At 42.4% G+C, this 25,582-nt stretch overlaps 1 protein-coding gene across 1 annotated transcript in view; it reads right to left on the minus strand.

The window, feature by feature from the left end:
* Positions 1–25,582, minus strand: part of LOC124034667 (excitatory amino acid transporter 1-like) — a 30,597-nt gene that overhangs the window by 1,814 nt on the left and 3,201 nt on the right. The window contains exons 3-9 of the mRNA XM_046348136.1: positions 24,575–24,712; positions 9,672–9,876; positions 8,326–8,368; positions 3,562–3,836; positions 2,466–2,699; positions 2,168–2,362; positions 644–778 (exon numbers count right to left, since the gene is read on the minus strand). Coding sequence (XP_046204092.1) covers positions 644–778; positions 2,168–2,362; positions 2,466–2,699; positions 3,562–3,836; positions 8,326–8,368; positions 9,672–9,876; positions 24,575–24,712 — 1,225 coding nt within the window. The remainder of the gene's footprint in view (positions 1–643; positions 779–2,167; positions 2,363–2,465; positions 2,700–3,561; positions 3,837–8,325; positions 8,369–9,671; positions 9,877–24,574; positions 24,713–25,582) is intronic.

Below are 25,582 nucleotides of genomic sequence, written 5' to 3' on the forward strand. Positions count from 1 at the left end.
GGGTCGAAATATATTAAAGCACGTACATTACATATAAAACAAAATATAAAACACTACATCATGTACAATTATTACACCACTACATATCTACAATACAAAATATATAATACAACAATATTATGATTATCGTTGAACACAATGGGTATGTTTAAATAAACCCAGAAAAGAAAAGTGGAAACGCTCAGCCACTCGATCCCATGCATGAGATCTTTAGAGGAATCACATGTCGATAGAATCAGAAACAGATGGATTGGGGAGAATGGAATGTGAAGGGAGTATCTCACTACCTATACCGACTGATTCTTCCCTAAGGCTTTGGTTTCTGTCCAGAGATGGAAATTAAGCTAACCCGTTAGTCACTGGCTAGTTTTCAGACCATGCTAGTAGAACATATATCAAAATATAGCCCGAAATCTGTCTTCTTAAATATGGCATGGCATAGATTTTGGACCCTTGGCTAGTGGAACAACACATGGGCTGGTTAGAAACTGCAGTCTACTAGTCCAGCTAGTCAGGACCCAAAATCCAAAAATTGAATCCCTGTGTCTGACACTGTCCACACAGTAACTATCCAAACTTCTTTAGAAGATGATCATATCAGTCAAACTATAAATAATTGTTACAGAAAATAGACTGTACTCACAGGAACCAATCCACTGCAATGATGAGGGTGATGTCATCAGTGGGCAGTCCAACAGAGGTCAGCACAATCACCATGGTGACCAGTCCAGCCTGTGGTATCCCAGCTGCACCGATACTTGCTGCGGTGGCCGTGATGCTATTCCACAGGACAGAGAGACACAACCAAAGAAATAGATTAGATTAGATCAGGGTTTGCCAAACTCAGTCCTCAAAGGGTGCATGTTGGTTTTGCCCTAGCACTACATAGCTGATTCAAATGATAAACTAATCTAGTGGGGTGGCAGGTAGCCTAGTGGGGTGGCAGGTAGCCTAGTGGGGTGGCAGGTAGCCTAGTGGGGTGGCAGGTAGCCTAGTGGGGTGGCAGGTAGCCTAGTGGGGTGGCAGGTAGCCTAGTGGAGTGGCAGGTAGCCTAGTGGTTAGAGTGTTGGACTAGTAACCGAAAGGTTGCAAGATCAAATCCCTGAGCTGACAAGGTTAAAAAAAATCTGTCGTTCTGCCACTGAACCGGCAGTCATTGAAAATAAGAATTTGTTATGAACTGACTCACCTAGTTAAAAAACGAATTTAACATGTACTGTTTGGGGTCCTGAGGACAGAGTTTTGGAAACATTGGATTAGATGAACACACTAGCTGCCAGTCCCACCTGTTATGCCATTCTAGTTCTGTGGACACATCACTTCTGTAAGAGACTTTTCGCTTAATAGGATTAGCCCTTTTTTTTCTTCAATTTTCGCCTTAAATGGCATACACAAATCTACCTGCATGGAGCTCAGGCCCTGAAGCAAGGATATGCATATTCTTGGTACCATTTGAAAGGAAACACTTTGTTGTTTATGGAAATGTGAAAGGAATGTAGTAGAATAGAACACAATAGATCTGGTAAAAGATAATACATAGAAGAAAAAAACGTTATTTTGTATTTTTTTGTACCATCATCTTTGAAATGCAAGAGAAAGGCCATCATGTATTATTCCAGCCCAGGTGCAATTTAGATTTTGGCCACTAGATGGCAGTAGTGTATGTGCAACGTTTTAGACTGATCAAAGGAACCATTGCATTTCTGTTCAAAATTTTGTGTCAAGATTGCCCAAATGTGCCTAATTTGTTTATTAATAACTTTTCATGTTCAAAATTGTGCACTCTCCTCAAACAATAGCATGGTATTATTTCATTGTAATAGCTACTGTAAATTGGACAGTGCAGTTAGATTAACAATAATTTAATCTTTCTGCCAATATCAGACATGTCTATGTCCTGGGAAATGTTCTTGTTATTTACAACCTCATGCTAATCATATTAGCCTACGTTAGCTCAACCGTCCCGTGGAAGGGACACCGATCCTTAACAAACCCTTGACTCATTCAGTTTCAAAGAAACCAACCTCTGCAGCTCCTCCTTTTCCCAGAACTAAATCCCAGAAAAATATATTTTAACCTCCATGAATTTGCATTGATGTTAGTGGGAGACTAAGCGTAAGTCATGATTCATCCCAAATAGCTTGGTTAATGGACTGGATGGACATACCTTATAGTGAGGATCTGTCCAAAGTTCATGTCCATGTTGTTGACCTGGGCTATAAAGAGAGCCGCGATAGCTTCGTACAAGGCGGTGCCGTCCATGTTGATGGTGGCGCCCACTGGCAGCACGAAGCGTGTCACTCTCTTATCTATCCCATTGTTCTCCTCCAGACACTTAAAGGTGATGGGCAACGTGGCTGAGCTGAGGGTGAACAGGAGGAAAGGCGAGAGAGAGAGAGAGAGACAGACGAAACATTAGGAGTCAGTAAAAGTCAGATCTACTGTCTATCACCATGACAACTCACCTAGATGAGGTCCCCAACGCGGTGATGAGAGCCTGTAGGAGTCCACAGATGAAGACAAAGGGATTCTTCCGTGTGATCACAAAGTAGAGTGTGGGCAGTACCAGGAAGGCATGGATAGACAGGCCAATGATGACTGTTATTGTGTACATGCCCAACTGGCCGCCCGTTTCTGTGATGTCATCCATCTCCACTATCTTCCCAGCGATGAGAAACAGGATACCAACGGGTGCATACCTGATGCAAAAAAAAATGCAAAACAAATCCCACATCAAATTTAGGCTCACAATACCAAGAGAGTGCTACATCACGTTATTGTGGTACTGTCAAGATCAACACACTTCCACTATCACATAGTACACAATACCAAGTTCTACTTTTCTTATTTTTTGAAGTATTTTCTCTTTATTGGATAGATATAGAGGTTAATTAAATGGGTGAGAGACCGGTACATTGAGATTTAAATTCCCAGCCACGCTTTAATTCCCAGCCACGCTTTAATTCCCAGCCACCCTGTAATTCCCAGCCACCCTGTAATTCCCAGCCAGCCTGTAATTCCCAATCAGTCTGTAATTCCCAACCAGCCTGTAATTCCCAGCCACCTTGTAATTCCCAACCACCTTGTAATTCCCAACCAGCCTGTAATTCCCAGCCACCTTGTTATTCCCAACTAGCCTGTAATTCCCAGCCACCTTGTAATTCCCAACTAGCCTGTAATTCCCAGCCACCTTGTAATTCCCAACTAGCCTGTAATTCCCAACCAGCCTGTAATTCCCAGCCACCTTGTAATTCCCAACCAGCCTGTAATTCCCAACTAGCCTGTAATTCCTAACCAGCCTGTAATTCCCAGCCACCTTGTAATTCCTAACCAGCCTGTAATTCCCAGCCACCCTGTAATTCCCAGCCACCCTGTAATTCCCAACCAGCCTGTAATACCCAGCCACCTTGTAATTTGAACTCTCCGGGGTGAGGTTTCCTCTAGGTACAGATTTAGGATCAGCTTCCAGTCCCACAATCCTAAAACTGAACCAAGATCAATGTCTAGGGGCAACATCGCCCTAAAACGAATTCAAACCATGCCTAACACTGCACCACGCACCACATGATAATGGCCACCAGTCTCATGATAGCCTCGTTGAGACAGACAAAGAAGTCCTTGAGGGGCTTTCCCTGCTCCTTCATGCTGCCAATGATGAGACCGAAGCATATGGAGAACACGACCAGACCCAGGGCATTGACCCCGTTCACCTGCCCCGGGATGGGGATCACCTCCTCCCGCATGATACGCTGCCCCTGGGTCCCGTTCAAGACGAAGAGGGTATCGTTCACCGTTATCTTCACATGGACCACTCTCTTTCCGTACTGCGTTTTAAACTGTAGGGCAAAGGTGCAAAGCTTTATTGATTTTTGTTCAGTGTTTATACAGTGCATTCGGAAAGTATTCAGACCCCTTGACTTTTCCACATTTTGTTACGTTACAGACTTATTATAAAATGGATTAACTCGTTTTTTCCCCCCCTTAACAAATTACACACAATATCACATAATGACAAAGCAAAAACTTTGCAAGAAATATCACATTCAGACTTTTTTCTCAGTACTTTGTTGAAGCACCTTTGGCAGCGATTACAGCCTTGAGTCTTTTGGGGTATGATGCTACAAGTGTGTCATGGACGATCATTAATGTGAAGACTTAAATGATCAAATCAATTGTCTATGTGTAATTATTACATGATTAAACTAACACCATGGGAAAATGTTGTTTAAAGAGTTACTATTTCCAGAATTGAACTCTCTCAGATATTTTCATATCTTATCGATTACAGTCACTTAATAATGTATTATCACATCATCAGTCATATTCTGAAGGTCGCAAACTCTTGGATATCAGCACGAACCCTAGTATAAATGATGAATCAGTGATATACCAATTGCTTAATTATTTATTTACTAACTAACTAAATATATCACACAGAAGTACATAAATACACACGGGATAGTTTATACATGATACAATGAAAAGTCCCTAGTGGACTAAACCAATATGACGGCTTGTTACACCAAATGAAAAGGGAGGGGCAGGTGAGAAAGAGCGGGAGAAAAAACAAAACGACTCTACTATCGTACACACAGCTGATAACTATGCTCATGGAAATGCTAATACCTTGCACATGAATGGCCGCTCATTCGAAAATAATTGCAATTTACACATTTACGATTGTATGCCTCTGTTGAAATCGCCAGTCCGTCTGCTGGAGAGTCAGTCGACAGAAAGCCTCTGGTTTGTCCCCAAGATCCTTTGTAGTTGTAGCTTCTGTCTGTTGCAATGGATATGTGAGACGTACCAATGGTCGTTTGATAGGGAAATGTTCTCCTCTCGTCTTCGGTCAAGTTTCCTAGACTATTTTACATATACAGCTGCAGACTGTGAATATGTAGTCTTTAGTTTTGTAGAGATTTTCTTCTTCTCTGTTGAAAGTTTCAGAGTTCTAGCCATTACGTGCCTCTCAGCTCAAGCTGTTGGTCACGTTGGCCTCAATGGCCTAATGTACATTTGGTTGGAAGTGGGTTTTATACACTCTGGGAAAAGGGGGCGTTCTATGACGCCGATGTAATTTGTGGGCATGGCCACTGACTTCGTTAAGACATCAAATGAAAAATAATTCTCTCATTTTTTTAACCTTTAACTAGGCAAGAACGAATTCTTATTTTCATTGACGGCCTAGGAACAGTGGGTTAACTGCCTGTTCAGGGGAAGAACAACAGATTTGTACCTTGTCAGCTCGGGGATTTGAACTTACAACCTTCCGGTTGTAAAACTATTTGTGAGAAGATGTAATGTGATGTTATCCTTCTAAATGGGGCGGCAGGGTAGCCTTGTGGTTAGAAGGATAACATCACATTACATCTTCTCACAAATAGTTTCCCTATTAATCATATACATTCCTCCACATTTGGATGTGAGTCTGATAACTGGTAAATATATACAGTCAGAGAGAGAGAGAGATACAGTGTAGGTTGTTCTACCGTCTTTAGTTACATCACAAATTATTACCAAATTCGACAGGATAGTTCTTTAAATACCCATGGACCATTCCAAATGTTTGGAATACAGAAATACTGTTTACTGAACTGCAACGTCTCTCCCTGTGGTAACAAAGGGATTTAACTTCCATTGCTGAGAGTTGGAGAGAGAGTTTTCCTGCAGGTATTTATGACCATCATAAAACTGTGGAGAGAGAGAGAGAGGGGGGTGCCTATGATCCTTCCCCCAAGAGCATGTCATGACACTTGGCACAACTGTATTTGGAGAGTTTCTACCATTCTTCTCTTCAGATCTCCTCAAGCTCTGTCAAGTTAGATGGGGAGCGTCGTTGCACATATACTTTCAGGTCTCTCTAGAGATGTTCGATCGGGTTCAAGTCCGGGCTCTGACTGGGCCACTCAAGGACATTCAGAGACATGTCCCGAAGCCACTCCTGCATTGTCTTGTGGTTGTGTGCTTATAGTCATTGTCCTGTTGGAAGATTAACCTTTGCCCCAGTCTGAGGTCTTGAGCGCTCTGGAGCAGGTTTTCATCAAGGATCTCTCTGTACTTTGCTCAGTTCATCTTTCCCTCGATCCTGACTAGTCTCCCAGTCCCTGCCACTGAAAAACATCCCCACAGCATGATGCTGCCACCACCATGCTTCACCGTAGGGATGGTGACTCGTTTCCTCCAGACTTGATGCTTGGCATTCAAACCAAAGAGTTCAGCCTTAGTTTCATCAGACCAGAAAATCTTATTTCTCAAGGTTTGAGAGTCCTTTTGGTGCCTTTTGGCAAACTCCAAGCGGGCTGTCATGTTCCTTTTACTGAGGAGTGGCTTCCATCTAGACACTCTACCATAAAGGACTGATTGCTGGAGTACTGCAGAGAAGGTTCTCCCATCTCCACAGAGGAACTCCAGAGCTCTGTCAGAGTGACCATCGGATTCTTGGTCACCTCCCTGACCAAGACCCTTCTACTCGATTGCTCTGTTTGGCCGGGTGGCCAGGTCTAGGAAGAATCTTGGTGGTTCCAAACTTCTTCCATTTAAGAATAATGAAGGCCACTGTGTTCTTGGGGACCTTCAATGATGCTAAAAAAATGTTGGTTACCTTCCCCAGATCTGTGCCTCGTCACAATCCTGTCTCTGAGCTCTACGGACAATCCCTTCGACCTCACAACTTGGTTTTTGCTCTGACATGCACTGCCAACAGTGGGACCTTATATAGACAGGTGTGGGCCTTTCCAAATCATGTCAAATCCATTGAATTTACCACAGGTGGACTCCAATCAAGTTGTAGAAACATCTCAAGGATGATAAATGGAAACAGGATGCACCTGAGCTCAATTTCGAGTCTAATAGCAAAGGGTCTGAGTACTTCTGTAAATAAGGTATTTCAGTTTTTATTCTGTAATAAATTAGCAAAAATGTCTAAAAACACGTTTTTGCTTTGTCATTATGGGGTATTGTATGTAGATGGATTAGGATAATAAAAAAAAAAATCAATTTTAGAATAAGGCTGTAACGTAACAAAATGTGGAAAGTCAAGGGGTCTGAATACTTTCTGAATGCCCTGTATACGGGTAGGTAGATTTCTATGAACAGATTAACAATGAAAAAAAACCAACACACTTGATTACATAAAACACCTGGTCCTCTGTAGCTCAGTGGGTTGAGCATGGCACCTGCAATGCCAGGATAGTGGGTTTGATTCCTGGGACCACCGATATAATAAATGTATGCACGCATGACTGTAAGTCTCTATGGATAATAACATCTGCTGAATGGTATATATTATTGTATAATATGTCATGTACACTGAGAGTAGAAAACATTAAGAACACCTGCTATTTCCATGACAGACTGACAAGGTGAAGGCTATGATCCCTTTCTGATGTTCACTGTTGAATCCACTTGTCACACCCTGACCATAGTTTGCTTTGTATGTTTCTATGTTTTGTTTGGTCAGGGTGTGATCTGAGTGGGCATTCTATGTTATATGTTTAGTTTGTCTATTTCTATGTTTGGCCTGATATGGTTCTCAATCAGAGGCAGGTTTTAGTCATTGTCTCTGATTGGGAACCATATTTAGGTAGCCTGTTTTGTGTTGTGTTTTGTGGGTGGTTGTTTCCTGTCTTTGTGTTTGTTGCACCAGATAGGGCTGTTTCGGTTTTTCCACGTTTATTGTTTTGTAATTATGTTCATGTTTAGTTTTCTTATTAAAAAACATGAACCTCAACCACGCTACATGTTGGTCCTTCCCAGGAAGAACCCTGTATACAAAACAGTGTAGATGAAGGGGAGGAGATGGGTGAAAGAAGGATTTCTAAGCCTTGAGACATGGAATGTGTATGTGTGCCATTCAGGGAGTGAATTGGCAAGACACAATTATTTAAGTGCCTTTGAAAGGGGTGTGATAGTATGTGCCAGGTGCACCGGTTTGTGTCACGAACTGCAACAACGCTGCTGGGTTTTTGACACTCACCAGTATATCAACAATGGCCCACCACCCAAAGGACATCCAGCCAAGTTGACAAAACAGTGGGAAGCATTGGAGTCAACATGGACCAGCATCCCTGGGGAACGCTTTCGACACCTTGTGGAGTCCATGCCCTGACAAATTGAGTCTGTTCTGAGGAAGGTGTTCCTAAATGTTTGGTGTATTCACGATAAGCAGTGGACTTTGATATTTCCCTGTGGGTTATATTACTAGGCTTCGTTAATACTATCTGGAAATAGCACTGATCTGGGTTTCACATTGTTCCCTTTGTACAAATATGTCAGTGAGATCGATGTACGGTCCAGGTTTACATTTTGAAACAGAAAAGGACTTACCTGCTGTGTGCAAGCTTGCACAATGTTTGGAGGGAACATGTTTCTAGAAGAGAGGAACAAACCAATCAAATCTCACTACTGAAAAAAGTATTTTACTTGCTTTTTATTTTCCTTTACAGTGACAAACTGATCATTCAAACTGATCATTCAAACTGATCATTCAGGTGAATGTAAGAGAAAATGAAAAAACAACAGAACAGCAACAGGAAGCAACAACAGAACAGCAACAACAGAACAGCAACAGGAAGCAACAACAGAACAGCAACAACAGAACAGTAACAGGAAGCAACAACAGAACAGCAACAGGAAGCAACAACAGAACAGCAACAACAGAACAGCAACAGGAAGCAACAACAGAACAGTAACAGGAAGCAACAACAGAACAGCAACAGGAAGCAACAACAGAACAGCAACAACAGAACAGCAACAGGAAGCAACAACAGAACAGCAACAACAGAACAGCAACAGGAAGCAACAACAGAACAGCAACAGGAAGCAACAACAGAACAGCAACAGGAAGCAACAACAGAACAGCAACAGAATAGCAACAACAGAACAGCAACAGGAAGCAACAACAGAATAGCAACAACAGAACAGCAACAGGAAGCAACAACAGAACAGCAACAGAATAGCAACAACAGAACAACAACAGGAAGCAACAACAGAATAGCAACAGGAAGCAACAACAGAACAGCAACAGAATAGCAACAACAGAACAGCAACAGGAAGCAACAACAGAATAGCAACAACAGAACAGCAACAGGAAGCAACAACAGAACAGCAACAACAGAACAGCAACAGGAAGCAATAACAGAATAGCAACAACAGAACAGCAACAGGAAGCAACAACAGAATAGCAACAACAGAACAGCAACAGGAAGCAACAACAGAATAGCAACAACAGAACAGCAACAGGAAGCAACAACAGAACAGCAACAGAATAGCAACAACAGAACAGCAACAGAATAGCAACAACAGAACAGCAACAGAATAGCAACAACAGAACTTCAACAGGAAACAACAACAGAACAGCAACAGGAAGCAACAACAGAATAGCAACAGGAAGCAACGACTGAACAGCAACAGGAAGCAACAACTGAACAGCAACAGGAAGCAACGACTGAACAGCAACAGGAAGCAACAGTAGAACAGCAACAGGAAACAAGAACAGAACAGCAACAGGAAGCAGTATAAATTACAGTTGCGACTCTAACTCAACACCAAGGGACCTTGTCAGCAAGTTTCGGATCTCTTGGCGTTAAGGTGTTTGGTTGACAATCGCTGGACCTGGGTTTGAGTCCCGGTCAGGGCACCACCCTGAATACACAACAATAATGATGGCCTACCTGATGAGGTCCAGGAAAGCGTCAGCAGGGCTGACCTGCTCGATCTTCTGCTGATTTTTGAATTCGTCCTTGGAGCCCTTCCCAGGGTGGATGATGAGCACCATGACGATGCCGATGAAGACTGCGATGACTGTGGTGGTCATGTAGTACACCACTGCCCGCATACCCATCTTCCCAGAGGCACGGCTGTCCAATGCTGCAATGCCTGGTGGGACAAAAAGACAACCTGGTGAGTCAGTCTGAAAATAGAGAAAACACCTGATGACAATACGAGACCTGCCATGCTCACCAAGTATGTGTCCCAAATGGCTCCCCATTCCCTCTATAATGACTAGGGTGCTATTTAGGACACATGCCACCACCCCTGACGTTTTCTAACACAGGAATTGAAACTACATTTACATTACATTTAACACAGGAAGAGCGACTTGAAACATTCAGCTGTGACTTCCAGGCTGGACTGCTTCAGCTGAGTCGCTGTACCTGAGTTTTAATCTCTTTGACGGGATGTAAAGGATGTTAAAGTGAGACATTTTTTAAAATTGTTATTCTGTGGAGGATAACATACTGGGACAATAAGCTTGCTTCAATAGCAATGACGTTATTTAGCGACATATTTTCAGTGTCAGCTGTTCTTATGGGGTATTCCCCCCAGTTCAGCCTTTTGTGTGAATAAGATGTGATATATGTGTTCTTTTCAGAGGTGCACTGTGTGACCCCTACATGGCCCCCAGTCTCTCTCCTCTGCTCTCCCCCTTTACACACTAATCTTATTGCCTTGCAATTCTCTTTCTTTATCCCCCCCCCCTTTCCCTTTCGGACAACCCTGGGAAAACTTGTTGACTTAGTCCAGCTTGCACAGCTACATTGATTCTCCCCCATCTCTTTGGCAACAAGAAATGCAGCCACCACATTTTCATCCTTTAGAGTGAAATAATTACTTTCTCATTCAGAGAACGTTCATTAAACCAATGTGCTGTACACCCTTAGGAAAAGGTTTCCAACAGGGTTCTTCAACTGTCCCCATAGGAAGAACCTTTTTGGTTGCAGGTAGAATACTTTGTGGTTCCGGGTAGAACGCTTTTGGGTTCCATGTAGAACCCTCTGTGTAAAGGGTCCTACATGGAACTATAAATGAAACCAGAAGGGTTATTCAAAGAGTTCTAGAGGCGAGGAGAGTAGAGGAGACATTGTGATGTTAGAGCTATGCCAACTAAAATTCACAGCCATCCAGCACAATACCTATTCAGTTCCTTTAGGTCCCGGACAATGAGAATGAGGCCATTAACTCTGTATAGGATCTGTCCTAAATGGTACTCTATTCATTTAAAAAAGTAGTGCACTACATAGGGAATAGGGAGCCTTTTGGGACGCAAACCCAGATCTCTGGCATTAGCACAACAGACAAAAGTGAACTATTTATTTGAAGCCTGTCAGAAATAGAAGTTCCCTGCAGGGTTCCTTTATTTATTATTATTATTATTATTATTATTATTATTATTATTATTATTATATATTATATTTATTGAACTGATGCAAATACAGCTAGTCTGTCTGATGTTCTATATTGACTTAGACCTTTTATGAACAGTGATTTTTAGGACAATTTTTTTATGGCAAAAACATCTTGAAGACAACTGATCGTGCCAATCAAGACACTGTTTAGGTCTACATTGCCAACTGTGCATCAACAGTGTGGTGTTTACTTTAAAATGAGAGATTATACATACATCCAGATGAGCAAAACAGAGGCACAGTGCATTCAGAAAGTATTTCAGACCCCTTGACTTTTTCCACATATTACACATTACACATTACAGCTTTATTATAACATTGATCAATTGTTTTCCCCCCTCATCAATACCCCATAAATGACAAAGCAATGACAAAGTTTTTTTATTTTGAATACATTTACCAATTTGTAAGTCACTCTGGATAAGAGCGTCTGCTAAATGACTTAATAAATGTAAATTTATAAACATTTTTTAAAAACCTGTGTTTTGCTATGTCATTATGTGGTAGTGTATGTAGATCAATAGGGGAAATACAACTATTTCATACATTTTAGAATACGGCTGTTAACGTAACAAAATGTGGAAAAAGTCAAAGGGTCTAAATACTTTCTGAATACACCGAGTTAGTGTAAAAAACATATTAGTCTGATTTAGCCATGGGCTAGAACTAACGAGTGGGTTCATGTGAGCAGAGGCCCCGCCACACACCCCTTGTATAACCTCCACGGCCCCACCCCCTGTCTCCCAATTCATCCACCAAACCCACCCTTTAAACCTCTGCACTTCCCTCTTATGTGGGGTCATGAAATGTCTGTCCACAATATGTTTTTCTCTTCTAGAAAGCAACGGAAGGAAATGCAGTGTTTTATGTGTAGTAAGAGGACAAGGAGGGAGAGCCATGAGGGCCCTTGTCACAAGCAGACCACACAAAGCAGTAATTAGAGCAGCTGACGCAAAGAGGGAGAAAACGACAGGCCTCTCTCTCTCCCTCTCTCTCAATTCAATAAAAATGTAAATTTAAGGGCTTTATTGGCATGGGAAACATATGTTAACATTGCCAAAGCAAGTGAGGTAGAAAATAAACAAAAGTGAAATAAACAATAAAACATGTACAGTAAACATTACACTCACAGAAGTTCCAAAAGAAGAAAGACATTTCAAATGTCATATTATGTCGATATACAGTTTTAAATGTATTTTTATTTAACCTTTATTTAACCAGGTAGGGTAGTCGAGAACACCTTTATTTAACCAGGTAGGCTAGTCGAGAACACCTTTATTTAATTTGGAAACCCAAATTGGTCTACACGGACATGTTCTGGCCTGGTTTAGGTCTTATCTGTCGGAAAGATATCAGTTTGTCTCTGTGAATGGTTTGTCCTCTGACAAATCAACTGTACATTTCGGTGTTCCTCAAGGTTCTGTTTTAGGACCACTATTGTTTTCACTATATATTTTACCTCTTGGGGATGTTATTCGAAAACATAATGTAAACTTTCACTGCTATGCGGATGACACACAGCTGTACATTTCAATGAAACATGGTGAAGCACCAAAATTGCCCTCGCTAGAAGCATGTGTTTCAGACATAAGGAAGTGGATGGCTGCAAACTTTCTACTATTAAACTCGGACAAAACAGAGATGCTTGTTCTAGGTCCCAAGAAACAAAGAGATCTTCTGTTGAATCTGACAATTAATCTTAATGGTTGTACAGTCGTCTCAAATAAAACTGTGAAGGACCTCGGCGTTACTCTGGACCCTGATCTCTCTTTTGAAGAACATATCAAGACCATTTCGAGGACAGCTTTTTTCCATCTACGTAACATTGCAAAAATCAGAAACTTTCTGTCCAAAAATGATGCAGAAAAATTAATCCATGCTTTTGTCACTTCTAGGTTAGACTACTGCAATGCTCTATTTTCCGGCTACCCGGATAAAGCACTAAATAAACTTCAGTTAGTGCTAAATACGGCTGCTAGAATCCTGACTAGAACCAAAAAATTTGATCATATTACTCCAGTGCTAGCCTCTCTACACTGGCTTCCTGTCAAAGCAAGGGCTGATTTCAAGGTTTTACTGCTAACCTACAAAGCATTACATGGGCTTTCTCCTACCTACCTCTCTGATTTGGTCCTGCCGTACATACCTACACGTACGCTACGGTCACAAGACGCAGGCCTCCTAATTGTCCCTAGAATTTCTAAGCAAACAGCTGGAGGCAGGGCTTTCTCCTATAGAGCTCCATTTTTATGGAACGGTCTGCCTACCCATGTCAGAGACGCAAACTCGGTCTCAACCTTTAAGTCTTTACTGAAGACTCATCTCTTCAGTGGGTCAAATGATTGAGTGTAGTCTGGCCCAGGAGTGGGAAGGTGAACGGAAAGGCTCTGGAGCAACGAACCGCCCTTGCTGTCTCTGCCTGGCCGGTTCCCCTTTTTCCACTGGGATTCTCTGCCTCTAACCCTGTTACGGGGCTGAGTCACTGGCTTGCTGGGGCTCTCTCGTGCCGTCCCTGGGGGGTGCGTCACCTGGGTGGGTTGATTCACTGCTGTGGTCGGCCTGTCTGGGTTTCCTCCCCCCTTGGGTTGTACCGTGTCGGAGATCTTTGTGGGCTATACTCGGCCTTGTCTCAGGATGGTAAGTTGGTGGTTGAAGATTTCCCTCTAGTGGTGTGGGGGCTGTGCTTTGGCAAAGTGGGTGGGGTTATATCCTTCCTGTTTGGCCCTGTCCGGGGTGTCCTCGGATGGGGCCACAGTGTCTCCTGACCCCTCCTGTCTCAGCCTCCAGTATTTATGCTGCAGTAGTTTATGTGTCGGGGGCTAGGGTCAGTTTGTTTATCTGGAGTACTTCTCCTGTCCTATTCGGTGTCCTGTGTAAATCTAAGTGTGCGTTCTCTAATTCTCTCCTTCTCTCTTTCTTTCTCTCTCTCGGAGGACCTGAGCCCTAGGACCATGCCCCAGGACTACCTGACATGATGACTCCTTGCTGTCCCCAGTCCACCTGGCCATGCTGCTGCTCCAGTTTCAACTGGCCTGGGCCCTAGGACCATGTCCCAGGACTACCTGACATGAGGACTCCTTGCTGTCCCCAGTCCACCTGGCCATGCTCCTGCTCCAGTTTCAACTGTTCTGCCTTACTATTATTCAACCATGCTGGTCATTTATGAACATTTGAACATCTTGGCCACGTTCTGTTATAATCTCCACCCGGCACAGCCAGAAGAGGACTGGCCACCCCACATATGCTCTCTCTAATTCTCTCTTTCTTTCTCTCTCTCGGAGGACCTGAGCCCTAGGACCGTGCCCCAGGACTACCTGACGTGATGGCTCCTTGCTGTCCCCAGTCCACCTGACTGTGCTGCTGCTCCAGTTTCAACTGTTCTGCCTTATTATTATTTGACCATGCTGGTCATTCATGAACATTTGAACATCTTGGTCATGTTCTGTTATAATCTCTACCCGGCACAGCCAGAAGAGGACTGGCCACCCCACATAGCCCGGTTCCTCTCTAGGTTTCTTCCTAGGTTTTGGCCTTTCTAGGGAGTTTTTCCTAGCCACCGTGCTTTTACACCTGCATTGTTTGCTGTTTGGGGTTTTAGGCTGGGTTTCTGTACAGCACTTTGAGATATCAGCTGATGTACGAAGGGCTATATAAATAAATTTGATTTGATTTGATTTAACCAGGTAGGCTAGTCGAGAACACCTTTATTTAACCAGGTAGGCTAGTCGAGAACACCTTTATTTAACCAGGTAGGCTAGTCGAGAACACCTTTATTTAACCAGGTAGGCTAGTCGAGGACACCTTTATTTAACCAGGTAGGCTAGTCGAGAACACCTTTATTTAACCAGGTAGGCTAGTTGAGAACACCTTTATTTAACCAGGTAGGCCAGTTGAGAACACCTTTATTTAACCAGGTAGAACACCTTTATTTAACCAGGTAGGCTAGTTTATTTAGAACACCTTTATTTAACCAGGTAGGCTAGTCGAGAACACCTTTATTTAACCAGGTAGGCTAGTCGAGAACACCTTTATTTAACCAGGTAGGCTAGTCGAGAACACCTTTATTTAACCAGGTAGGCTAGTCGAGAACACCTTTATTTAACCAGGTAGGCTAGTTGAGAACACCTTTATTTAACCAGGTAGGCTAGTCGAGAACACCTTTATTTAACCAGGTAGGCTAGTCGAGAACACCTTTATTTAACCAGGTAGGCTAGTCGAGAACACCTTTATTTAACCAGGTAGGCCAGTCGAGAACAAGTTCTCATTTACAACTGCGACCTGGCCAAGATAAAGCAAAGCAGTTCCACACATATAAGGCGGGGCTTTACCGAGCAGAGACCTGAGGATGACCTGGAGCCAGTGGGTTTGGCCACGAGTATGAAGCAAGGGCCAGCCAGCGAGAGCGTACAGGTCGCAGTTGTGGGTAGTATATGGGGCTTTGGTGACAAAACGGATGGTACTGTGATAGACTGCATCCAATTTGCTGAGTAGAGTGTTGGAGGCTATTTTGTAAATTACATCGCTGAAGTCAAGGATCGGTAGGATGGTCAGTTTTACGAGGGTATGTTTGGCAGCATGAGTGAAGGATGCTTTGTTGCGAAATAGGAAGCTAATTCTAGATTTAATTTAGGATTGGAGATGTTTTATGTGAGTCTGGAAGGAGAGTTTACAGTCTAACCAGACACCTAGGTATTTGTAGTTGTCCACATATTCTAAGTCAGAACCGTCCAGAGTAGTGATGCTGGACTGGCGGGCAGGTGCAGGCAGCGATCGGTTGAAGAGCATGCATTTAGTTTTACTTGTATTTAAGAGCAGTTGGAAGCCACGGAAGGAGAGTTGTATGACATTGAAGCTTGTCTGGAGGGTTGTTAACAGTGTCCAAAGAAGGGCCAGAGGTATACAGAATGGTGTCGTCTGTGTAGAGGTGGATCAGAGACTCACCAGCAGCAAGAGCGACATCATTGATATATACAGAGAAGAGAGTCGGCCCAAGAATTGAACCCTGTGGCACCCCCATAGAGACTGCCAGAGGCCCGGACAACAGGCCCTCAGATTTGACACACTGAACTCTGTCGCAGAAGTAGGTCCTTCTGTAGCTCAGTTGGTAGAGCATGGCGCTTGTAACGCCAGGGTAGTGGGTTCGATTCTCGGGACCACCCATACGTAGAATGTATGCACACATGACTGTAAGTCGCTTTGGATAAAAGCGTCTGCTAAATGGCATATATATATATAAGTAGTTGGTGAACCAGGTGAGGCAATCATTTGAGAAACCAAGGCTGTTGAGTCACATCTGTTGATGTGCAAATGGTTAAAGTACAAAAGGGAAAATAAATAAACATAAATATGGGTTGAATTTACAAAGGTGTTTGTTCTTCCCTGGTTGTTCTTTTCTGGTGGCAAAAGGTCACAAATCTTGCAGCTGTGATGACACACTGTGGTATTTCACCAATAGATATTGGAGTTTGTCAAAATTGGATTTGTTTTTGAATTCTTTGTGGATCTGTGTAATCTGAGGAAAATATGTCTCTAATATGGTCATACATTTGGCAGGAGGTTAGGAAGTGCAGCTCAGTTTCCACCCCGTTTTGTGGGCAGTGTGCACAAAGCCTGTCTTCTCTTGAGTGCCAGGTCTGCCTACTTTCTCAATAGCAATGTTCACTGAGTCTGTACATAGTCAAAGCTTTCCTTAAGTTTGGGTCAGTCACAGTAGTCAGCTATTCTGCCACTGTTTGGGGCCAAATAGTATTCTAGTTTGCTCAGTTTTTTTGTTAATTCTTTCCATGTGTCAAGTAATTATCTTTTAGTTTTCTCATAATTTGGTTGTGTCTAATTGTGTTGCTGTCCTGGGGCACTGTGGGGTCTGTTTGGGTTTGTGAACAGAGCCCCAGGACCAGCTTGCTAAGGGGACTCTTCTCCAGGTTCATCTTTCTGTAGGTGATGGCTTTATTATTATGGAAGATTTGGGAATTGCTTCCTTTTAGGTGATTGTATAATTTAATGGCTCTGTTCTGGATTTTGATAATTAGCGGGTATCGGTCTAATTCGGCTCTGCATGCATTATTTGGTGTTTTACGTTTTACACTGAGGATATTTTTTGCAGAATTCTGCATGCAGTCTCAATTTGGTGTTTGTGAATTCTTGGTTGGTGAGTGGACCCCAGACCCTTTCTCTCTCTCTCTACCTCCGTCTCTCCCTCTCTACCGCTGTCTCTCTCTCTCTACCTCCATCTCTCTCCCTCTCCCATCTAACAGCCAACATAATTTGAAGGACAGGCAATGTCAGAAATGATCTAGATATTATGGTACAATTTATCAGTAACATATTGGGGTAAACTACACATATTGGGGTAAACTACACATATTGGGGTAAACTACACATATTGGGGTAAACTACACATATTGGGGTAAACTACACATATTGGGGTAAACTACACATATTGGGGTAAACTACACATATTGGTGTAAACTACACATATTGGGGTGTACACTAAACAACATGGATATTGGCAGGAAATGGAAAACGCTGTTGTACATGTTGATCGAGATCTTTCCAAACATGCTCAAAGGGTGACATGTCTGGTGAGTATACAGACCATGGAAGAACTGGGCCATTTTCAGCTTCCAGGAATTGTATACAGATCCTTGCGACATGGGGCCATTCATTATCATGCTGAAACATGAGATGATGGCGGTGGATGAATGGCATGACAATGGGCCTCAGGATCTCGTCACGGTATCTCTGTGCATTCAAATTTCCATTGATAATAAGCAATTGTGTTCGTTATCCGTAGTTTATGCCTGCTCATAACATAACCCCATCGCCACCATGAGGCACTCTGTTCACAACATTGACGTCAGTAAACCGCTCTCCACCCGACACCATACATGCTGTCTGCTATCTGTCCGGTACAGTTGAAACCAGGATTCAACCGTGAAGAGCACACAACTCCAGTGTGCCAGTGGCCATCGAAGGTGAGCATTTGCCCACTGAAGTCGGTAACGACGCCAAACTGCAGTCAGGTCAAGACCCTGGTGAGGACGACGAGCACGCAGATGAGCTTCCCTGAGACGGTTTCTGACAGTTTGTGCAGAAATGTTTTGGTTGTGCAATCCCACAGTTTCATCAGCTGTCCAGGTGGCTGGTCTCAGACGACCCCGCAGGTGAAGAAGCCGGATGTGGAGGTCCCTGGGCTGGCATGGTTACATGTGGTCTGCGGTTGTGAGGCCGGTTGGACATACTGCCAAATTCTCTAAAACAACATTGGAGGCGGCTTATTGTAGGAAAATTAACATTACATTCTCTGGCAACAACTCTGGTGGACATTCCTGCAGTCCGCATGCCAATTGCACACTCTCTCAAAACTTGACACATTTCTGGCATTGTGTTGTGTGACAAAACTGCACATTTTTAGAGTGGCCTTATTGTCCCCCAGCATAAGGTGGAGAAGCTGTTTAATCAGCTTCTTTATAAACCACACCTGTCAGGTGGATGGATTATATTAGGAGAACTGCTCACTAACAAGGATGTAAAAAAAAGGAAAAAATAAAAAAATTGTCCACAAAATATGAGAGAAATAAGCTTTTTGTGCATATGGAACATTTCTGAGAATATTTCAGCTCGTGAAAAATGGGATCAACACTTTACATTATGTTTTTGTTCAGTATAAAAGTGTCAACCCCTTTAACTGTTGTATGGCACAATATATTTAAATGTTTCACTCTTCTTACAATTTTGCAATTCCGAAGTTGTACGTAAAAATTTTTGGACCATCAGAAGTCATATTAGCCAAGCTAAACAATATCCATCCATTTTATCACGTCCATGTTTGCATTTGATGGGATCCCAAAATGTTCCCCTAAATTCTATATATGTCGTAGTCTGAATCAAAGTGTTTATTTCAAGTCTCAATGTGGCAGCCACCCAGTGTTAACATCGATGTCATTCTCTAACCATAGACTCCAATGTAGTCAGGCAACAAGAGTTTCCCATTTCATAGTGTAAATCAAACCCTGCGGTGGTTTTATGAGCCAATGACCAACGTAATGTTTCCCACAGCTGTTTAACACAGCATGCTAGATGAGGAAACACTTTCACAGATGTAATAATAATGATAAGATTATATATTTCCAGAAAATAATTGCCCAATATGCTCCTTAATAAAGTTATTCTCTTCTTCACTGTTTTTGGGGGGGTTTACTTTAGTCTACACAAAGTTCACAGTATCAAAGAGACCCAAACATTTCCTTTCACTTTCAATGGATTTTTCCTCCATTGTCAAATTCTGAATTATAGATTAAATTGCAACCAGTAAAAAGGGGGAAAAAACATCCCCCTCACGTTTTTAAAGTGTGAAATGCTTTTTTGGGGGAAACATAGGCGCAACATATCTTACTGGAAGAGTCTCTTTTCATGAGGTGAGAGAAAGGCTGCTTTGTCTCTCCAGGCTGTCTCTGCATGGCCACCGTGACCCTTGACCCTACTCGACCCTTGACCCTACTCGACCCGAGTCGGAAGCTCCTGTTGGGTGAAGAGACCAGCGACCACACAGGAGCAGCACCACCGACTCTCACAACAACCCCTGTTCAGTTCACTCTTCCCCTTCATTACTCTCTCTCCATTCCATCTGTTCATCTGTAACTCAACACTCAATCACCTATCTTTACTCCCCCAAAACAGATCTGAAGGTTTATGCTCGATACCACAACTTCCCAGAGCTCAGTCTGAACACAGATCCTATGAAATGACAGTCTGGCTGACTAGCTAACAAACATACTGTGCAGATGTACCTACAAATGCATTGATTAAAGATCCAATGCAAATGTTTTTATCTCAATATCAAATCATTTCTGGGTAACAATTAAGTACCTTAGCGTGATTGATTTCAATTCTAATGTTCAAAAATAAACAAAAATAGCTTTTAGCAAGGACTGACTAGGCGTGGTCTGATTGGGGAGGGGAAAACTAAAAAATAATTGTTATTGGCTGAGTGGTTTCAAACTCTCTTTCTTATTGGTCTATAAACTAATTGACTGCTTGGTGATGTCACCAGGAAGGCCAAAAGTCCATCCCACCAGTCTTTTCAAACAGATCTTACACTAAAAGGGAATTATCATCATTTTCACAACTTCACAGTATTATTCTATTATGACATTTTATTCATTTAGCAGATGCTCTTATCCAGAGTGACTGACAGATAATGCATTTTAAGATAGCTAGGTGGGACAGCCACATATCACCTTCATAGTAAGTACATTTTCAAATGAAGCATGTGTTTTGTTAGTCCACCAGACCAGGGGCAGTAGGGATGACCAGGGATATTCTCTTGATAAGTGCGTGAATTAGGCCATTTTCAAAATGTAATGAGTAGTTTTGGGTGTCAGAGGAAATGTATGGAGTAGAAATTACATTATTTTCTTCAGGAATGTAGTGAAGTAAAAGTGGTACTTTATAGTATTTTTTACTTAACCTCTACGGCATCGGTGACACTACCACAGGACGGTTTAGCTAACGTAGGCTAATGTGATTAGCATGACGTTGTAAGTAACAAGAACATTTCCCAGGACATAGACATATCTGATATGGGCAGAAAGCTTAAATTCTTGTTAATCTAACTGAACTGTCCAATTTACAGTAGCTATTACAGTGAAATAATACCATGATATTGTTTGAGGAGAGTGCACAGTTATGAACTTGAAAATGTATCAATAAACCAATTAGCCATATTTGGGCAGACTTAATCATTTTTAAAAACAGAAATACAATGGTTCATTGGATCAGTCTAAAACTTCACATACACTGCTGCCATCTAGTGGCTAAAATCTAAATTGCACCTGGGCTGGAATAATACATGATGGCCTTTCTCTTGCATTTCAAAGATGATGGTACAAAAAAATACAAAAGAAAGGTTGTTTTTTCTTTGTATTATCTTTGTATAATTGTATGATTCTCCTACATTCCTTTCATATTTCCACAACCTTCAAAGCGTTTCCTTTCAAATGGTACCAAGAATATGCATATCCTTGCTTCAGGGCCTGAGTTACAGGCAGTTAGACTTGGGTATGTCATTTTAGGCAAAAATTGGAAAAAAAACAGTCTGATCCTTAAAAGGTTTTTAAGTACTTTACACCACTAGAACTTGTTCTCAACTTGCCTACCTGGTTAAATAAAGGTGAAATAAAAAATAAAAAACTGTACATACTACAGGGATTTCTTGAAGAGCTTTGGTCTGAAAACACAGAGCTTTGTTTACTATCATGTATCATGTGACATTAGCTCAGAGGATATGTTAATGAAGAGCTGCACGGTACAAAGCGTGTTATTATAGGCCAAGAAGACTTCAAGGGAACTGGGCCAGCCCTCTGTCTCACTCACTGTGAGCAACCACTCAGAAGCCACATGCATAACGCCCACTTCCTGTCAAATACAAACAAGCAGACACGACCAGGTACGAGCCCGTCCGGAATCACTGATGTTTTGGTTTGACTTTGTACATTGGCTAAGAATTGGGACAAATAAATACAAATATCTGTCTTTGGAACATGACCTACGGTCACTTAGAAGCACATCTGGACCCCAAAAAAAACATGCACTGGTAAACATGGAATAGTGTTTGCTCTCAGGTTAGGTCCTAAATATCACCTTATTCCCCTAAATAGTGTACTTGGCCTGAAGAAAATAAGTTCACTATATAGGGAATAGGGTGTCATTAGGACGTGACCTCAGAGGTACATGGTAAAGTCAAGAATCAACAGACAAAGTGTTCACCTGAATCACATGGCAATATCTATCAATATATACTGAACACAAATATAAACGCAACAATTTCAAAGATTTTACCCAGATAAAATTAATATGAGGAAAATCTTAATCTATAGATTTCACATGACTGGGCAGGGGTGCAGCCAAGAGTGGTCCTTGGAGGGAATAGGCTTACCCACTGGGGAGCCAGAACTAGACAATCAGAATATGTTTTTCTGGACAAAAGGGCTTTACTACAGACAGAAATACTCCTCAGCACCCACCCAATGACGATTCCGCAGTTGAAGAAGCCGGATGTGGAGGCCCACGGCTGGCGTGAGGCCGGTTGGACATGCTGCCAAATTCTCTATAACGACATTGTAGGCAGCTTATGGTAGAGAAATGAACATTCAATTCTCTGGCATCAGCTCTGGTGGACATTCCTGCAGTCAGCATGCCGATTGCACACTCCCTCATATCTTGACACATACAGTATGTGGCATTGACAAAACTGCACATTTTAGAGGGGCCCTTAATTGACCCCAGCACAAGGTGCACCTGTGTATTGATCATGCTGTTTAATCAGCTTCTTGATATGCCACATCTGTCAGGTGGATCGATTATCTTGACAAAGGAGAAATGTTCACTAACAGGGATGTAAATAAGTTGTGCACAAAATTAGAAAATAAGCTTTTTGTGCCTATGGAACATTTCTGCGATTTTTGGATTTCAGCTCCTGAAACACGGGACCAACAATTTACATGATGCATATATATTTTTGTTCAGTGTAATATTGTATTAGTCAAGAGTTGGAAAAGTGGTCTCATCTAAAGGCTACAGGGCATTCAGAAAGTATTCAGACCCCTTCCCCTTTTCCACGTTTTGTTACATTACAGCCTTATTGTAAAATGGATTGAATAAAAAAAAATCCTCATCATTCTACACACAATACCCCGTAATGACATCACAAACCCCATAATGACATCACAATACCCCATAATGACATCACAAAACCCCATAATGACATCACAATAACCCATAAGGACATGGCGAAAACAGGTTTTTAGAAATTTGTGCAAATGTATTAAAAATAAAAAACAGTAAGCATTCAGACCCTTTGCTATGAGACTCGGAATTGAGCTCAGGTGCACCCCGTTCCCATTGATCATCCTTGAGGTGTTTCTACAACTTGACTGAACTCCACCTGTGGTAAATTCAATTGATTGAACATTATATGGAAATGCACACACCTGTCTATATAAGGTCCCACAGTTGACTGTGCATGTCAGAGGAAAGACCAAGCCATAAGGTCGAAGGAATTGTCCGTAGAGCTCAGAGACAGGATTGTGCCGAGGCACAGATCTGGGGAAGGGTACCAAAACATTTCTTCAGCATTGAAGGTCCCCACGAACACAGTGGCCTCCATCATTCTTAAATGGAAGAATTTTTGAACTACCAAGACTATTACTAGAGCTGGCCGCCTGGCCAAACTGAGCAATCCGGGAGAAGGGCCTTGGTCAGAGAGGTGACCAAGAACTCAATGGTCACTCAGACAGTGCTCCAGAGTTCCTCTGTGGAGATGGGAGAACCTTAGAAGGACAACCATCTATGCAGCACTACACCAATCAGGCCTTTATGGTAGAGTGGTCAGGCGGAAGCCACTCTTCAGTAAAAGGAACATGACAGCCCGCTTGGAGTTTGCCAAAAGGCACCTAAAGGATGCTTAGACCATAGGAAACAAGATTATCTTGTCTGATGAAACCAAGATTGAAGTCCTTGGTCTGAATGCCAAGCATCACATCTGCAGGAAACATGGCACCATCGCTACGGTGAAGCAGGACAAAGTACAGGGAGAACTGAACAAAGTACAGGGAGATCCTTGATGAAAACCTGCTCCGGAGCATTCAGGACCTGAGACTGGGGCTAAGGTTAATCTTCTACTCTAAGCACACAGCCAAGACAACAAAGGACTGGCTTCAGGACTAGTCTCTGAAATGTCCTTGAGTTTCCCAGACAGATCCCGTACTTGAACCAGAACGAACATCTCAGGAGAGACCTGAAAATAGCTGTGCCCCGACGCTCCCCATCCAACTTGACAGAGTTTGAGAGGATATGCAGAGAAGAATGGGAGAAACTGCCCAAATACAGGTGTGCTAAGCTTGTAGAGTCATACCCAAGAAGACTTGAGGCTGTAATAACTGTCAAAGTACCGAGTAAAAGGTCTGAAAATTGAAATGTGATATACGTTTTTTATTTGGAATAAATTAGCACAATTTATACAATGTTTTTGCTTTGTCGTTATGCGGTTTTGTGATGTCATTATGGGGTTTTGTGATGTCATTATGAGGTATTATGTGTAGATTGATGAGGAAACTTTTCATCTGTGTTTTTAGGGCAGTAGTAGCAGTTAATTTATTATAGCTGCTTGTCCAGCTAAACCATTCATGTTTTCACAGCAGTAGTATCGCAACAGTATAGACGATGTTGGTAGAGTTAAAGCCATGGTATGAGCAGTGGGCACGCTCCTGGATGAAGTACAGATCTAGGATCAGCTTCCTCTTCCCCTAAATTGACCCAAGATCAGGGTCTAGGGGCAACTTCACTCAACTCCAGTGTGGTGTGGTGGAATAGGCGGTTCCTCATCTAACCTGTGATGAGACTGGACACCAGCAAGGGAAGCACCAGCATCTGCAGCATCCTCATCAGCAGCTCTCCAGGAAATGAGAAATACTTCACCTCGCGGTAGGTCATCTTGTACGGCCGCAGTGCAAATCCCAGCCCTATACCTGTCAAATAAAATAAACAACCTCATCTATATAATAGTCTGACTGGAACAGATGCATGCAATTATCCATCCACAATAATCCCACAGATGTATATCTCGTTAAAGAGATCTACACTGAGTGGACAAAACATTAGGAACACCTACTACCGCACCCTGTTCAAAGGCACTTATATGTTTAGTCTTGCCCATTCACCCTCTGAATGGCACACATACACAATCCATGTCTCAAATGTCTCAAGGCTTAAAAATGATTCTTTAACCTGTCTCCTCCCCTTCATTTACACTGATTAAAGTGGATTTAACATCAATAAGGGATCATAGCTTTCACCTGGATTCACCTGGTCAGTCTATATCATGGAAAGAACATGTTTTGTCCACTCAGTGTATATGTGATTGAAAAAAGGCTTCCGTTTGTACGAAAACTCCTAACACAAGTTGAGGATGTGTCCCAAATGACACCCTATTTCACCTATATAGTGCACTACTTTTGACCAGAGCCTACGGTCGTAGTGCACAATATAAGGTATAGGGTGTGATTTGGACCACTCTATTAGTGTGATCCTGAATTTCAACATGACTCCAGGTGGCAGGGTTAGGGTTCAGGAAAGGAGGAGCAGGGACTTCAATTGACCCTTTCTCTGGGGGCTGTGTGTGGAATTCTATCACAGAGCTTTTCCCGGCTATGATCCTGCTGGGATAGGCTAAGGGGTTAATGGTTAGAGGTTAGAGGTTAGTGAAGGCTTCCTCCACTCACTTCATCTGACCATTATTCTTCCCTGTGAGCATGAAGGCATGGTGGGGGAAGTTACACTGCTATCAGATGCACCGATGTCACAGCAGATGATCAATCGTGACCAAATTCTCCCATTTT

The sequence above is a fragment of the Oncorhynchus gorbuscha genome, linkage group LG04 (genome assembly GCF_021184085.1).
Source record: "Oncorhynchus gorbuscha isolate QuinsamMale2020 ecotype Even-year linkage group LG04, OgorEven_v1.0, whole genome shotgun sequence".
In the NCBI taxonomy this organism is placed as follows: domain Eukaryota; kingdom Metazoa; phylum Chordata; class Actinopteri; order Salmoniformes; family Salmonidae; genus Oncorhynchus; species Oncorhynchus gorbuscha.